The sequence below is a fragment of the Anastrepha ludens genome, chromosome 6 (assembly GCF_028408465.1).
Source record: "Anastrepha ludens isolate Willacy chromosome 6, idAnaLude1.1, whole genome shotgun sequence".
Classification (NCBI taxonomy): domain Eukaryota; kingdom Metazoa; phylum Arthropoda; class Insecta; order Diptera; family Tephritidae; genus Anastrepha; species Anastrepha ludens.
In genome coordinates this window covers 96,340,587-96,358,435 of record NC_071502.1, presented here as the reverse complement: position 1 = coordinate 96,358,435, position 17,849 = coordinate 96,340,587, and the positions used below count along the sequence as shown (strand labels likewise).

The 17,849-nt window shown below is 36.1% G+C and overlaps 1 protein-coding gene across 1 annotated transcript in view; it reads right to left on the bottom strand.

Annotated features, from left to right (window-relative positions):
* Positions 1-214: 214 nt before the first annotated feature.
* Positions 215-17,849, bottom strand: part of LOC128868435 (ice-structuring glycoprotein-like) — a 215,919-nt gene continuing 198,284 nt past the window's right edge. Inside the window, exons 6-9 of the mRNA XM_054110522.1 lie at positions 13,075-13,359; positions 7,687-7,728; positions 2,926-3,052; positions 215-2,799 (exon numbers count right to left, since the gene is read on the bottom strand). Coding sequence (XP_053966497.1) covers positions 287-2,799; positions 2,926-3,052; positions 7,687-7,728; positions 13,075-13,359 — 2,967 coding nt within the window. The 3' untranslated portion in view covers positions 215-286. The remainder of the gene's footprint in view (positions 2,800-2,925; positions 3,053-7,686; positions 7,729-13,074; positions 13,360-17,849) is intronic.

The window sequence follows — 17,849 nt, the reverse complement described above, 5'->3', positions numbered from 1 at the left end:
AATAATTTAAAATTGTCTATTTGTAAGTCCACGTGTATTTACATATACTTATAATTCTCATTTAATTTGTAAAGTACGTCTAGGTAAAACATTTTAAGTACAATTGCTTTGGCAAAGCACCGCAAAAGCTCTTGTTAAGCTTTTTTTATAAAAAAATTTAGGCGCAGCGCTTTGCCGTCTCTGGTTAGACTCAGCTAACAAATAATTTTAATTTTGTCATATCCGTTTGATTTGTAAGTCTATGTAATTCGGTGTACACGCACGCTTATCCAACTCCTCAGATACTTTACGAAGTCTTCATCTTCTTGAATGGGTTCAGCACCATAGCACTGCCCGTCGCACTTGCCGACGTTGCGCCCATACCAGACAGCGCGGCTGGTATGCCCGCCGCCGTTGGCAAGCCGGTTGGTATGGCACCAATGGCGGCATACGGATAAGCAGCCGCTGCCGGCGCGGCCATCATACCGGCTGGGTAGAAGAAGCCCTGCTGTTGCATAGCAGCCGCAGCGGCTGCAGCGGCGTACTGTGGATTGGCAGGTCCGGCAGCCAGCTGCACTGCTTGTGGACGCATCGCGGTGTGCGCTGCGCTAATATAACCCCCAGCGGCCGAAGAGGGACGAGTTAAGAGACCGCTCGCTGCGGCGGCAGCTGCGCCTGGTGTGGGCGTATGCACTGGCGTACCGACAGGCGTTGACATGCCCGAACTGGGCAATGAGCCTGCCGACAACGCCGAGCGTTGCATATGCGCTGCTGCTGCAGCAGCGGCGGCTTGTTGCGCATGTGCGGCAGCTATTTGCTGAGATTGCGCCGCTTGTTGTGCATGCGCGTGTTGCAGCAGCGCAGCCTGCTGTTGGTGCGCAGCTATGGCGTTGGCGCTGCCAGGCATAGCTGCCATATATGCCTTGCCTAGGTGTATGCCTGCATAGCTGGCTGTGGCTGGCAGGGCAGCGCCAGCAGCAGTGAGTGGTTTACCACTCAAAGCGCTTGCATTGGCAACGGCTGCCATCTTCATGGCGTTAACGTAGCTCTTCTGTGCAGCCTCTTTGGCGAGCGCGCTCGTATCGGTATAATAACCGGTGGGCGTGGCGCCGCCGTATGCGCTGTAGGCGTAAGTGGGTGTTAGTGTGCCAGTGGCAGCAGACGAGGAGGGTGTAATGCCGTAAGCTGAGGCATAAGAAGGCATTGTCATGCCAGCAGCCGCAGACATTTGCGCCATAGTGGTTGTTGGTGTGGCGTAGCCAGCGTGTGAGGCAGCCAATAGGCTGGCGTACGAAGTGGCGGCGCTCGTGGGCACCGTGGCGTATTGATTATAGAGACGCAGCATTTGTTGTTGCTGATGGGCCTGTTGATAGGCAACCGCTGAAGCGGCAGATACGGCCGTGGAGGCTGCCGAATGTGGTGTGGGCAATATGCCAGTGGCAGAGGAGGCGTGACCGTTTAGGCCATTGTACGCGCTGTAAGATTGTGTGTCTGTGTGCGAGCCATTGGATAAGCTGCTGGACGGATAGGAAGCGACGGCATGCGCGTGGGCGGCTTGTGCAGCATTTGCTTGTGAAACATAAGCGGCGTACGAGGAGTGTGCCAAATCATTAGTAGCGGCAGTAGACGCTTTGTGTGTGGAATACTTCACGGGCGAATTAGCGACGCTGTATTGATTAGCAGAAGCATTGTAGACGTATTTGCTGTAGCTAAAGCTATTGCTGCTATTATTTTTATTGTTATGGCTATTACTACTATCCTCACTAGCTTCCCTGTCAATTCTATTAGCGCTGGCATTGGCTGTGTGGGGTGTTAGTGCCAATGTTGTTGCTGTGGTTATGGTGTCTAAGGTGTGTGCGCCAACAGCAGCAGCGGCAGCAGTGAAAATTGTGCTGCTATTGGTAGTTGTTGTTATTATGCTTGTGCCTACAACTGTAGATGCAGCTGCATCTGCGCTGTCAGAGGCGCCACCAGCACTTTCATTGTCGCGTTCTTCTGCCGCTGCTGCTGTTGTGACGGCTACTGTAGGTGTTGTTGTTGTTGTTTCGGGCACTAACTTATTACTAGCACTACTCAAAATATTATTATTCACATATAATACATTGTTGTTATTGTTGTTGCTACTAGCCATATTAGCGTCACCATTGTTGTATGGCAAATATGTCGATGCAATTGTTGCTGCTGTTGGCGACGAGGACGAAGACGACGATGACGGCGGGGGCGGTGGTGGAGACGAGCCATTGCTACTCACATCGTTACCGTTGTTTTCATTACCGTTATCACTAGCCTGTATGTGTGCGCTACTACTACTTGTCTCATACAAACTACTAACATCAGCTGTTGTCGTTGTAGTGGAGTACGCTGCTGTCTGTTCTGGTGGTGGTGGTGGTGTTGTTTGCAATGGTTCTGTGTGCTTGGATGAGTGAGTATTGGCTGTGGATGGGGAGGTGGAGGTAGGGGGTGTTAGGGTACTAGTATTGCTATTGTCTTGATTATTATTCATATTGTTGTTGTTATTATACAGGGTGCTATTGCTATTGTAATGATGGTGTAAATGATAATTGGAAGTGGTGGTTGCTATTGCTGTGGTTGGTGGAGGTGGTGGCAACAAATGCAACTGCTGTTGCTGTACTTGTTGTTGCTGTTGCAAGTGTTGGTTGTGTAACTGTTGTTGTTGTTGTTGTTGTTGGAGGTGGTGGTGGTTTAAGTGATGTTGTTGTGTAGTAGTGATACTAGCACCTAATAATGAGGCGGCACCGATTGTGCCCGCCGCTGTTGTTGTTGTTGGTGCGGCTGCTGCTGCGGCTGCTTTTGCTGCTGCTGTTGCAGTAGTAGCATTATATGGATTCATATTGGTAGTAGTAGTAGTAGTAGTAGAAGTACTCAAAGTAGAAGTAGTGGCAGTGGCGCTCAATGGCGCCCCACCATTTTGAGATTGGTACTCACATGACACTGGTACGAACGGCTGTTGCAGTTGCATGAGTTGTTGGTAGGTGGTCGCGCCGGGCTGATACACTGGAATGCCGGATTTTTCGGCAGCGGGACGCTTGAACGGTACCATGCCGGAGAAAGCCTGTTAGAGAAGGAAAAAGAGAGAGCGAGAGAGATGGAAAGGAAAGCAAGAGAGGAGAAGAGAAAGAGAGAAACGGGAGAAAGTGGGAGAAACGAGAAAAAATTATTAGTATAAATATTGTTTGAATATTTTTTATTTTTTTTCACAATTATAATCAAAGCTTTTCATAAATATTAACGCTAAACTAGCTTACATACTGACTAAATGTGTAATTTTTGAAGCCTATGCAGAAAGCTTACATAAAAGCATTTCGAACGTTTAAGCTTCACATACGAATAAACACTAAAAAAGTGACATACAAACAAGTGCTGATGTGCGATCGGCGAAAGATGGAAAACGAGAAATAGAAAGCTTTTTAATAAAAAAAAAAAAAATGAATCGAGACACATTAAAGCTTCTTATAATTGCCACAGCAGTCGGATGAGAATTTTTAGCAAAAGTTTTTGTAAGCGAAAAAATTAAAATTATGCGGTGGTTTTCTTCAGCTTGGACAAATCGTTGTTGCTTTTATTGCGTGCTGCGATAACTGTTAAAGATATGCAAGATGTTCTCTTGTCAAGATAGCAAAAAAACATAAAGGCAAGCGTTGCAGAACTCAACAATAACATTCCTTATACGTAGATATACAATTGCCTTCAAAATAACAGAAAAAAAGTTGTTATTTTTTAATTTTTTATTTCGTTGAAACCAACTTTTTTAACTAACTTTTCGGTTTAACTATCTTAATTAAGACCAATAAGTCTATGTGAAGGCTTTCAGCCAGCCAGGTCAATCTAACATAACCTCACTATCTTTTTAATGAAAACACAGTTCGTTCAACAACTCAGACCGTATAAATCAAAGCTTCACACTTTTTGCAAAATTGAAAAAATTTCAGCAAATTTTCATAGAAATTAAAAAAAAATGTATTTCTGAATTTTGGGTACACAGTTTTATAGTCTATGCAAGCTAGTATAATAAAGTGCAAGTTTAAAGTGGTTAAACATTTTCCTTGACTTTTTCCTAGTTTTTGTTAGTATGGCAGGCAGAGACATTTATTAAGGGTGGAGCAAAATTAATCGGGTGGCGCAAAATTAACCATTCAACTTTTTATTAAAAACAAAAAAATTAATATATTTTGAATGACGGAAATCTTTATTTTGACCCTTATGCTACAGCTGTCTAGCTCACAAGTGTCAAATATGATTGCCGTAGGACGATATTTGCAAATATTATAAATCTTTCCATAATTGATTAATTTTACGCCACCTGTTATAAAGAATTGTCAGAACTTCCTAATATATCACTACTACCATTATTTTGAGCACGAGTGTACATGAAAGCACCCTGCTAAAGCTTAAAAGCACTCTGAAAAGCTTTCAGCGGTTTTTAAAGCTTTTGGAAAGCTTTCATCGTTTTTCAAAGCTTTTTAAAAGTTTTCAGCGGTTTTTACATCCATAAATTATAAAAAACTTTTGTTTTTGATATTAAAAAAACATGTTTTAGAGATTTTGGAAAGTGTCCGGGAGATATTTATGGATAATAACAAAAGCTTTAATAGAATCAACTTCTAAAAACTACAAATCTTTTGCCAAAAAACCTAATAATGCAAATGGTATTGCGCAAAATGTAACAGAAAATAGTTTCAGATATTAAAAATCTCTTAAAGTACTAAGTAGTTTTGAAGGCTTGAAAGCTTTTGATGGTTATCTAACATGAGATTCATGGTCCGCGAAGGAGCTATCGCAAGTTTCAATTTTGACAATGGAACACAGGTTGCATTCGTTCATATGCTTCAGGTTTTGGATAGTAGTACAACAAAGATTAAAAGCTCCAGAGAGACGCTGAAGCTTCTCCGAAAGAAATGCTCTAAAGCTTTTGTGGTAATGAGCGAAAAGGTATAACGGTACTTCTTCAATTGACTTGAATTGATTTTGTTATTTTAAAGACAATAAAGTTGGTCTTGAACCGTAAAACTAATTTACAGTTTCCTTCGATTCAAGTTTTTCTAACGAGACTATTTTGGTTAAAGTCAAAAGTGAGGAAAGAATTAAAGAAAAAATCTTAAAATTAAGGTTGTCACAAATATTTATGAAAGTGCATAGGTATGCATGTATAATTTCGAAAAGTTTCAAGCTTTGTTTCTAATTTACAGCGAACGTATAAACTTGCATTTTATTACTAGAAGATGAACAACAAACAAAATGGTAGAATATATTTATAGAGCTTTAAAAGTTGGTACCGAAATGAGCGCTTTTAAAACGAAAATTTTTTGCAATCCGCAACAATTTTATCTATTAAATTTTACTTAATACAAAAGGATTAAAGAATTAGTTCTTATCGCTCTGCCCTCTATTTACGTTATGCCTCTTCGTGCACACGGCTCCCGCTTTGCTAAACTTCTCCCGCTTTTCTTAGCTTTTCTATCGACCAATCAGCGATCGATACGTATTGGAGGACTGCAATTGAGAAATACTGAGATTTACTCTGACTGTGTTGCCAGACTGTTCGTAACAAGTGCCCTCTAAAAATTTTAAGCTAATACCTGTGAAGTGCTGATGCAAATTTTGTGTTAATTTTAATAATTTATATAAACTATTTGCTAATTTAAAGCGCAGTTCACTAGCTTTATTACTTAAAAGGGGGGGGAAAAAATACAGTAAAACAAAACAGCTACACACGGCTTAGAAAAAAAATATTCGTAAATCAAGCAGAATCTACGAGGTGTTAAGAAACAAACTTTTTTGAGTACCTTTGGAATGAAGTTTTTCATTTGTAAGCCTTAGAAAAATTTACTTCAATTTATATAGGCAGCCATTTTTAAGGAAAAACGCTTTTGCAGGTATACAAAAATAAAGACTCTTATCTGGTTTGTAAATGGAATGGCAAAATGGGTATTCCCTATTTTCTATTTATAGTCTCTCGAAGCTGCAGGAAATTTCTACTACAGGTAAGTAAAAAGTGTTCTAAGTATTATTTTCTATTGAGAATTTCAAGCTGCTAAAGAAATTAAGTGATGTAATAAGTCCACGATCATTTCTGTTACAAAAAATTTGCCATAAAAACTAATTAACTTTCAGAGGTGATATGAAGCTGAGAGTTCTTTGAAGCATCCACTTAGATAAAGCTCAATTTATTTGATTTTATTTTGATGCACCGCGCGCTGTCGTAAAATTCCTTTAAACTGATATTTGAGAAAACAATCCGAACTGCAGAGCTACGCCGTTTAGGTACCATCTAAGCGCATAAGTGCCTGTAATTGCTGAACCATGCCGATTACTTAGAAATTATCGGCTTGATCATTGGATAAAGTGGCAAAAACGCAAGAATTTTGTGGTGAAAGAAGACCGAATGATGCACCTAAGCACGCATATAAAGCAAAAATCATTTTGACCGTCATATTACAATGGATAATCATAATTTATACTAGAACAGAATTTCGTTTATTTATTTGAAAACTACCATTAATGCTCACAATAATGTCAGCCGAGAGAGCCAACGTAGATTCTCTATCTTTTGAATTGAGCTTGTAATTGTGAGAGTAGCGAGATCCACAGATAAAAATTTTGCGTAGATCATGAACCTTTACACAGATGATAAAATAATTTGCTCCATGGGCTTTGCCCACCTTAGGTCAATGCTTCTAAAATATGTATATTCAGCGGCCTCGCGGGCTAGATTCAGTCCTATCAGTTGCGGGAATGGGTACAAACGCGTTTGTTCTTAAAATTATTCGATTCATTGTTGTTATGTCAACCAAGCGATCTCTTTTAAATTGAGATTGTAATTGAGTGAGTAGCAAAATCTATACAGATCATGAACCTTTGCGGCATTTTAGGTCAATGCTCTTGATAAGATATTTAGCAGTCTCGCGGGCTAGATTTAGTCGTATCATAAAATTATTCGACACTGTACCCTATGCTGTACTCTTCTTAAAAGTGTTTGGGTACTGTGGCGGGAGTGGAAGAGAAGTTGTCTTCTTCAATGGGAAAACCCCATACTTGATAGCTTGTCATACTTGGAATTTGTGCTGATCCCAAGATAAAATCCCTAATTTGTTAACACATAAAACATTCGTATAGAAGATGAAGAAATCTTTAACCTTCTGTGACAGCGTAGACGTCAATGCGTTAAAGCATAGCTCACTTAAGCTTTAGGCAGGTCATCAACGGAGCTTTTGATTAAAACTGAGTAAAACTTTTTTTCAATGAAACCAAGTGAAATTGAAAGCTTTTACACTTTTCTTTTTTCAGCGGGCTTTGAAAAAAAGCTCAGCAAGCACCTTTATAGTTTCATTTGAGATGTATTTTCAAATTATTGTTTAGAAGAAAAAATTATTTTTTAACAGCAATTAATTTCATTACAATTTAAGAGTATTACAATTCTAATGCTTGGCTGAATTCAGTCTTAAATTTCTATTGAAATACTGTATAACTGTAAATGTGTTTATGTTTTAAAAAAATTTACGCATGCATATCAAAGAGTCCAAATAAAACTTCGCACAACTTGAAAGAGTAAGAATTATTAATTAAAAAATGTTTTCTTGTTTTTTCAAAAGAGTGAAGAAAAAACTGAATATAAGCAAAACGTATTCGTAAAAAAGTATAACAGGTAGGATTTTCAAAGGTACACAAAAATGCGGTTTTAGTACTTACGAAATTTTCATAGTAAAATGAACCAACCGTTTTAACATCCATCTATTTTTTGGTGGTTTTTGCAAATGCACAGTGTTTAGTTTTTCGAAAAATAGAGGAGGAAGGCATATGCGGCCGAAATGTTGGCGCAGTAGAAGACACATGGCAGTAGTGGTGGTAGTAGATGCGGGCAGAGTTGCAATTAGAAGTAGTAGTAGTAGTAGTAGTAGTAGTGGTGGTGGGGGTGGTGGTGGTTATGGTGATGATGATGATGGTTGCATAGGCAAATAGTAGTAAGTAGTAGGCATTGAGGTGGCGGTGTTGTAGTTTTATTTTTTATTTTTTATTTTTAATGATATTTGGTTCATTGTTGTTGTTAGTAGGCGATGCAAGGTTTTTTTTATTTTTTTATTTATTTTTTTTTTTTGTTTTGATGATAGAACACAAACAATGGCACACATTGTGTAGAAACGCAAATGATGCAAACAAACGTTGTGGAAGAAAAGAATACACAGAAAGAAAAACACATGAAATTAGTTAAGTGGTAATGATGAGCGGTTCTTGAGTAAAGGATTATTTTTAATTAACTAGCTTTGTTCTTTACTAGACATAAACAAATCAATAGGTTTACAATTCCAAAGTACGTTTTTGAGCTTTAAACTTCTAATACTGTTTTATATATAATATAAAAAATAATATTAGTTCACATAAAAAAAAACAGGTTTCAATAAATGTGTTATATTTTGCGTAAGTGCTAAGTTGTGTTTTGTTGTTTTGCTCAGCTTTTGTTTGCTAATAGCTTTCGGTGGTAGATATTTAAATACGAGTGTGGATTACGTCTTAAATTGTGGGGCTACAAAAACAGAAAAAACAAAGAAAACAAACTAGCAAAAAAATATTAAGGGAACTGCAAACAATTTTCAAAGCATTTCAAAATATATGAAAGCTCTATTGTCTTAAAGCTTTTAAGCACATAAGCCTGCGTTATTGAAATAAAGCTTAGCATTTTTTTATTCTATGATAAGCGGGAATAAGCTAGTGATAAGCAAGTTAACATAATTAAGACTGCAATTGCTTTGAGCTTTCTGAAAGCTTCAGCTTTTCGAAACATATATTTCATAAATTTGTGTGTGCTTTATTTTTTCAACATAAATTGCTGATTTAGAAGTTTTCATAAAGTTTTTGAAAAGTTTCAAGCTTTTTTTAACAAAAATATTTCTGAAAAATGTTTTCCTGGCTTTATTAAAAGTGAATTTTGTGATTAATTAAATTATTCAGATTTTCAAGCTTTTCGAAAGCTTTTGCATTAAGGTAAAAGCTCGAGCTCCTTAAAACTTTGATTATCAAATGAGTATTACTTCTAATCAAATTATTTTGTTACTCCAACTCCTTAAAAGCCTTTTCTTTTAAGATAAAAGCTCGAGTATCTTAGAAGGGGCCCTATTGTCTTCACCCTATTTCAAGCTTTTTAAAACCTCACTTTTACCGAAAATATTCGTGAAAAATATTTTCCTTGATTTCCTTAATATTAAAAGTGAATTTTGTGACTAATTAAATTATCTCGATTTTCAAGCTCTTTAAAAGCTTTTGCATTAAGGTAAAAGCTCTAGAAGCTTTTATTCACAAATGAATATTACTTCTAATTAAGTTATTTAGTTACACGGACTCCTTAAAAGCTTTTTGTTTTGAGGTACAAGCTCGAGCTTCGTAGAAGCTTTTTCTCCAAAACAAAAGGACTACACCTTATAAACTTTCAATATTATTTGTGTTAAATGTTGAAGAGTTTCCAGCTTTTTAAAAGCTTTTTGTAACGAAAATATTTGTGAAATAAGTTTTTCTTTGCTTTGTTAGTATTCCAAATTAAATTTATGATCAACTAAATTAAATACATTTTCGCGCTTCTTGAAAGCTTTGCCTTAATATGAAATCTCGAGCTTCTTAAAGCTTTTTTTTTTAAGAAATGATATTATTTTTAATTAAATTATTTAGTTGCTCGAACTCCTTAAGACTTTTTATGTTTTTCAGAAAAAAGCTCAAGCTTCTTAGAAGCTTTTTCTTCAAAAAAGTACCTGTTGTCTACACCCTATAAACTCTTCAATAATATTTCTGTTGAATGCTGCAGTTAAGGTCTTCTTGAATCTTATAATGTTTCAAACAAGTAATCGAAAAGTGACACATAAAGTTTAGTATATAATTTGCAGCCAACTTAGCGGGAGTAAAAACTTTAGCATTTTCAATCTCGTTAAAAGCTTTCTGAACCCCAAGTTGAAAGGCAAAGTGTGGTAGACTGCAAAATATTAAACACTTCGAGCTTTTGTAAAGCTTTTGAGTTTTTCTTTAAGAAAAAAAAAACGTTTTTGGGTCCTCGCGTCTTGATGTTGTTCCACAAATGGATAGGGCTACCTACAGTTTGAAGCTGACTCCAAACGGCACATATTTTTTACGAAAGGCTTTTTCATGACAGAAATACACTCGGAGGTTTGTCATTCCTTGCCGAGGGGCGGCCAATATTAAAGAAAGCTTTTTCTTCATTTTGCTGTTTCAAGGAGATTCAAACCTATGGCTTCCGAATGGCGATTCTGCACTTTTGTCCCGACTCATTACTCTTGTTTAAGCTGCTAAATTTTTGCAATCCGCCGTTAATTTGGCGCAGCTTTGCACAAAACTTTGAGACTGCGGAGCCTTTGAGCTGCTAAAACCAGTTTCCTTAATAGCTGTTCAAAAAGAACATCTAAGAAATTTCCCCTTTTTACTATTGCAGAAAGCCTTGACAGTTTTTTAACCAGCAGTCACGCGCCCTAATTATATTTTGGGTGTTTGTTATGAGCTTCTGTAATAGTTTTCCTGTTCGAAACAAAATTTAAAATTATATCGAAATGAAGTTCACTTAAGCGCATTTTGTGAAGCCCTTAGTCATCGGAAAGTTTAGCATGTAAAGCTCATGAAAGCTTTTTGACGTTGTTTCCTATCTTTTATTTTTTAAAACCGTTTTTTAACGTCAAACTAGTCCGCTTAGATCTGCGTCAACTGACCATATTAGTATGGTTTCTGCTATTTCTGCACACGCCAACCACTCAATTTGTAAATTTTGTACCACGAACAAACTCTTAACTGACTACGACCATCGTTTGCAAAAATACTCCCTAAAGTGTGTGCGTGCACTTATTTATTTAACCACCCCATACACTAATCAATCATCTCAATACTTATCACTCGAATGTGAGTTATCAAAGCCAAGCGGGATGGTAGGAATTGGGGTTGGCTCATACGAAAATTTGATTGATTGAGACCACTCTGGCTTAGGCGTTTATCAAATTGATTGATATACTACGTGAACAACATAATAACTGTTAAAAGTCAGCGTTTTAGTGACGACAGTCCCGTAAATGATTTCCAAGAATGAGCGAAATGAGCCAAGTACAGCACGTGCCCGCCGAAATGATACAGCAACTCCGGCACGGCGAGCAGGAAAGTCGGAGACGCGAACGTCAAGAAAGTGTATAATATAAACCAAGAAACCGATACCACACTTAGAAACTAACATTTCTGTGACGTCAACAGGGACATCATGGCATACAGATACGATCCGGGTGGCTATCTCATGAAATGATTTTATAGTGAGGGGAAACAGGTAGATTCAAATGCTGACGTATCGCATCAGAACAGTAGCTGACGTTGAGTGTAATGCTCAAACTGCCTCCTGACGAGTTACTTGACGGTAGTACTGGGGGAACGGTACTGTGACGGTAGAAGTTAGTTTAGTTTGGACTTAAGTCCAAAACTGACGGGGTGGGGGTTTCGATGCTTCCTTTGCATAAAAAAAACTCCAATAGGCGGCGCGCATTTTAATGTATATTAGTTCTACAAATGAGGAGCGCAGCAGTCGGTTATTAGGCCATAGTTACTTTAGGTACGTCACCCTCGAATGAGAGATGTTTTTTATTCGAACTTTTTTTCATAGCCAATTGCGGTAGCTTCCTGCTGAGGGCTAGCCACTATTTAATAGAAACATGCTTTTTGTTTTATTGTAAGCCTACTACTTTCGGTATATCCTTCGGTATAAGTCGCTCAAAAGCACACTTTTTCTCAAAAAAGGTAAACTAATCTTAACTGCGAAAGCTCCGCAGTAGTCTTAAATGGTTTGATGCCTTAAATTTGCATGTGAGTTGTAATAAAAATAAATACGCAATGTATTATTATCAAAAAAAAAAGTTGAAAGCTCAACGAAAGCCAAAAGACATTTCCAAGTCCCCAGCTCTTTTTTACGAAGCTGCTTTTCAGTTCCTCACAAGCTGCAAGTTTTAAGAAAGCCTCATTGCCAATTACGTTTTATATTCACATGCACTTTTAGTGAAAGTAAAATTATTTTCCAGTTTTTGAAAGCTTTCGGACACCATTTTAATCTACTAAATAGTAGGTTGTTTATAACCTAAAAGCTCTGTGTAAAAATTAACGTCTACCGCTTAAACAGATATACAGATACAGAAGTATTTAACAAAATGCTTGAATCCGCCAAATTTTAAAGCTTTTAATATACAACAAAAACTCTACGGGTTCACAAGTTTAAGATTTAAGATTCCACCTGCATGGTTACATATCACTTTTCAAGTATTTCAAGGAACGAAGAAATAAAAAAACCTTTCCTCAACCGATAGCAGGTGACCTTTCCAAAAAGCTTTTAAAACTTTAAGCTTACCGCGCAAGCGTACTCAATTTTTTAAGCCGCGCAAAGCAACATATAAAAGGCGATAGCCACACGTGAACTATCGAGAATGAGTTTGTCAAGCTCTATAAACCAAGCCTTAATTTCGTAATTTTTCTTATTATTACTTTTGTTAAGCTTCCGACTTTTCGTCTGCAATATTCATAAAGCTGTGTGATTAAAATAATACAAGCGTTAAAGCATGCACAGCGCAAAATTATGCAACGCCGAGCACACACCAGGCAGCAAATTATAAGCAAAGATGAGTTTAGTTTAGAAGTCAGTCTATGGTTGTGGGATTTAGGAAATTTTTGTTGGAGCAGAAAAAAAATACTGGAAATAAAAATTGAACTGATTATAAAAAAGTGTTAGGTCTAATGGAAGTTGCGCAAAATAATTTAAATAACAAATAGGAAAAGGTGTATAAAAATATTATATTTAAAGTTTTTATACGAACAATATTCATTGAAATTTTAGAATAAACAAAAAAATTATCATAATTTGAGTTTATCATAATTTTTTTTTGTAGGTATGTATTAATTAATTTATATGAAATATTGTTTGAAAAAAAAAAATATTTAACTAAACAACACAAAACAAACGAACACAAACACAACAAAAAACAAAACAGACAAATAATTATTTAATACAACAAAACAAATACAAGAAAACAAAAACACAAAGTGAAGAAGAAGAAGAACAAATACCAGTTGCAACATGTCATTGTCCGCAGCGGCACGCTTCTTGCCCACTTCTAGCTGATGATGGTGATGATGCTGCACATGATGAGCGCCAGCGCCCGCTCCCACCCCACCACCGGCAGCGCCCGCACTCATGGCGAGCGCAGCGGCAGCGGCAACGGCAGCAGCATTGGCGGCATTCGTCTGCGATGTACCCTGAGCTTGGGCTTGAGCGGCTTGCTGTTGGGCAGCTGCGGCTGCAGCAGCGACGACGGCAGCGGACGTCGGGATAGTGGCGGTCGAATGATGATGCTGTTTTATTGTTGTTGTTGTTGTTGGTGTGGTAGTGGTGGTGGTCATGGTAGCAGTTGTAGCGTCATGGCGTGCGTGAGTATTGGAGCAGGCAGTCGGTGCGAGTAGTGTGCAATTAAACGATATGTATATGTATGTGTGTGAGTGCGTGTGTGTGCGTTTATTGTCATTTTTATTGAAATTTTAATGCCACAGCGATTGTCAGTTTCGAGATTTATGATTGAATTAACAGTTTTTTTTTTAATAATTTAATTTTTTTATTTATGCCATTAATGCAATTTCATGGTTGATTTGTGGTATCAGCGCATCACCCGAAAACAACAGTAAAAATTAATATGCCCGTTAATGACACAGCCAACACAATGACAATCAATTATTATTGCGATTTAAATTGATTATTGTTGTTTTTGTTATTTGTTGCGTGTACGATAGTCATTTTTCAATGCCATATTTAATATTTTATTTTAATTTTTGGCATTTGCGAAATAAATCGAGAAAATCATTTCAGTTCATTAAATGTACGGCCAATTAAAATTTAAAAGGAAAAACATTCAGTTAATATTTTACAAAATTTCGAATGAGAGTAAACGTTTTATGAAAACGGGTGTTAAAATTTTTTAAAGTGTTAAAAAAATATTTTTTGAAAGAATACAATAAAAAAAATGTTTTTTAAGGAAATTAATAAAAAAACATTTTTGGAGGAAGGAATTAAGGAAATTAATAAAAAAATGTTTTTTAAGGAAATTAATAAAAAAAATATTTTTTAAGGAAATAAATATAAAAATATATTTTAAGGAAATTAATCAAAAAATATTTTTTAAGGAAATTAATAAAAAATATTTTTTAAGAAAATTAATAAAAAAACAATAATTTTTAATGCAATAGTTTTTAAGGAAATAGTTTTTAAAGCAATATTTTTTAAAGAAAAAATTTTTAGAGAAATATTTTTTTAAAGAAATATTTTTTAATAACAGTTCAAATTCAGTCCAAAATAGCAACATTTAAATAACGAGAAAAAGAGTGAAATTTATTTTATTTTAGATTGAAATATGAAGAAATTTTTTTTGATTTTTCATTAAGTATTTACAAATTTTTTGCCAACAAATTTTTAATTTGCCAAAAGCAATTTCAAAATAAAGTGAAGAATATTTTTTCATTAAAATTTGTAAATCAACCAAAATTAGCACACATTTGAAATAAATTTTTCATTCAAATTACGTTGTAATTTTATGTTTAATGTATTTTTCGTAATGTAGGTTTTTAATTTTTATTTATTTTTTATTTTTATTTTTATTTTGATTTTTTTTATATTTAAAAATTTTTTTTTTTTTAAATTTGTTTTTGAATAATTTTATTTAATTTTTTGTTCATCATTAATCAGTTCATAAATATGATTCACGCAAATGTATTTGTGTGTGTGTGTGTGTGCATATGAACATGTAGAAATATTGTTACAAAGTATGTGTTCATGTGTGGGTGTGTGCGAGTGTGCGTTTATATATTTGTTTATGTGTGCGTGCGTGCAAATAAATTTGTCCGTAGATCATCATCCAACGAAGAAGCATACATTTACGGGTGTCGAGGGCGCGCGCGTGTAGTATCAGGAAATTAAGAAGTACGAATACGAAATGAAAAAATAAAAGAAAAAGAAACATATTTTTGTTGGTTTTTGTTTTTCGTTTTTCTTTTTGTAATTCAGAAATTTGCAGTACTTAGAATTTAAATGAAATTTAAATTTTATGCATAAAATAAGTATATTTGTATGTGTGTGGATGTGGGCGAGTGTATATTAACAGTTAAATTGTGTATGCGTGTATGTGTGTATGTGTGTCTATAGGGGGCAATTATTTCTCAAAAGCGAAAATAAGCCTGATATCAATCCCTGATCTCATATGGGACATAAATATTCAGGTCGAACTAGGCATCGGTTTTAAACTGAAACTATGACAACTTGCCCAAGATCTGCTAACTGCCTTTTTCGCTTTGATTTTTTCTAAATCTAATGCTGTAACTTTTCTAAAGTCTAACCAGATCACTTTTGTTCTAAAATGTTTTATTTTTTAATTTATCAGGGCTCTTGATATTACTAAAATATATTTCCAGATTTGATATTTTTCTATTGTAATTTTTTTAAAATCTTTTTTTAAGGGGTTTTTTAAATGGATATTTGGCTTTATGGACTTAATATTACAAAATAGTCAAATAAGCGTGCATCTCATTAAATGGACGTGGAGTCAAAGTGGTGGGGGATAGGGCACACGCTTCGCAAGGACGCAAATTAAATCTGTCGTCAAGCACTGCATTGGAATCCACAAGGTGTTCGCAAGGTTGGCCGTTCAAAAATATCTTGGAGGAGAGCGGTACAGAAGGAAGTTGAAACGGCAGAAAAAACTTGGAACGAAATCAAGTTTCTTGCAAAAAAACAGAGGTGTTTTACTGAGGCCCTATGCTTCAGTGGGAGTAACCGGAACCGCTGATTATGCTCGCTTTCTAAGCTACTACAAAAGTCGAATTCCCTCTTTTTAGTGATCAGATGCGTCCTTGTGAAAATTTGACTTGACTCGTAGGAGAGAGTTGGCCTCTATAGATGTGATTTGCTTGCAATTAATCTTTGGCCATTCTGACCTGCTTTGAAAATAATAAAGTATCTACAAGGACAACGATGTAGGTCCGGAAAATATTTTTGGAGGGCTTCAGCCCAAAAACTGTTGATAGATAAGGCGACGTATTTTTAATGAATGCCTTCCTAATTTATAGCAGAGAGCAGTTACAGATGCTAGTGCAACGATGAGTCGAGCGTAGTTCAGAAGAGTTGCGAAAACGCGGCATGCCAGAAGACGGTAGATGAGAAGTTTGGATTTGTGGGACACTATCTGTATTTAAACAGGGCTTCACTACAAGGTAAGTAAAGTATGCCCCATCTAATGACAAAGTAAAGCATATTCAGGTTTGGCTCCGCGCGATCTTTTCCACCCCGGGTTGCCTGAGTTATGGCCACCTGCAAGTTTAACTTAACTGGAGCTTAAGTACGCGAAGCCTCTTAATAATGAGGTTGCTTTGAATACTACAATGAACTCTCTGGATGTTATGACTATCATGGATACAGAAGAGTAGGCTATCGTCTGGAGCGGGGTCGAGATGAATAAGCAGAATTCGTAAAAGGAGTTCAATACCTACCCAAAATCAGAGCATGGAAAGCGCTTTGAGGATTACTTTGCAGAGACTTAAATAAAAACTGGAATCTGTGCGTAGTGTATTCTTGAACAGAAATTGAATAGAGTAATTAGAATTATGCTGTTTTCAGCGCTGTCCGGATTATATATTTCCTCATCTCAATAATTCTCAATTAAACTGTTCAAATTCCAGCCGATACCGCGTTCATCTACATAAAGTGAACTAGTCTCATAGAAATTGTATCAGTTTCAAAACTTCATAGTCAGCCATTTTATTGGGTTAAACAAGCTTTCAAGCTAAGTGTGGCAGCCTAAAAGCTCCCAAGGCTTGGCAGGGTAGCTTTCGCTAATTTAATAAAGCTAAGGTTCGACATATTATATTTCCCATCACCTTTTAACTAGTAAGTAATGAACAATTTTCTGATGGACGCTCCTACCACCTGTTTGCATGTTGCAAAAATTATCTTTATATCGTTTTTGCTAACTAATCTTTCAAAAGTTCTCTATACCTGCTATGTAGCGAGTAAGCTTTGAATATTTTTATGCAGAAAGTTTTCTGCGTCCTTTGCCATGCTGCGAAAACTATTTATATACATATATGTATGGTTTTACTGACTAAGCTTTGAGAAAATCTACAAGCCGTGGAAGCTCTAAAAGCGCTTTGCGCTTGAGCTTCAGAGCTCAAGAAAAAAAAGCTGTATCTGTGTATTTTCATTGAAGCTCCCATACTACCAAAATGATTAAGTGTCTAAGGTGTACAAAGTATCTCACTTAAAGTTAATATTGATAAATTTTTTAAAAACTAAGTTTGCAAAGGACGTATGGGCGTAGGTATGTACATATTTTAGTACGTTAATTAAGAAGCTTTGTTTCGGAACTTATATAAAAATTCCCGGATAAGGCTGGAGAGTATATGTAAATATGAGTTTGATGCTGGTGAAAGTGTAAATGTAAAGTAAATATAATTAAATAAATTGTTAGCGCAAATTTCATGAAAAAAGCTTTTAATAAGAAGAACTTGAGTTAAAAAGCTTTCATTAAAGAAGTTGTCAGTGTGAAAAAAGCATCAATTGAAATTAATTAATTTTTTTCGAAAAAGTCTTAACAGTATTGTGAGTAATTTTTCAGCCACTTTCGACAGCCATTTGTAATGTGTGGAATAATGTTTTTGTTTCTATTTTTTTATTTAAATTTTGATAAATGCAGTTGCGAATCAAAAAAATGTGTATTAAAGTTAGAACTGTGTGCAGATTTGCGAGTTAATAAGGGCGAACATAATTAGTTAACTATAATGAAGCGTAAAAGCTGCTTAAACGG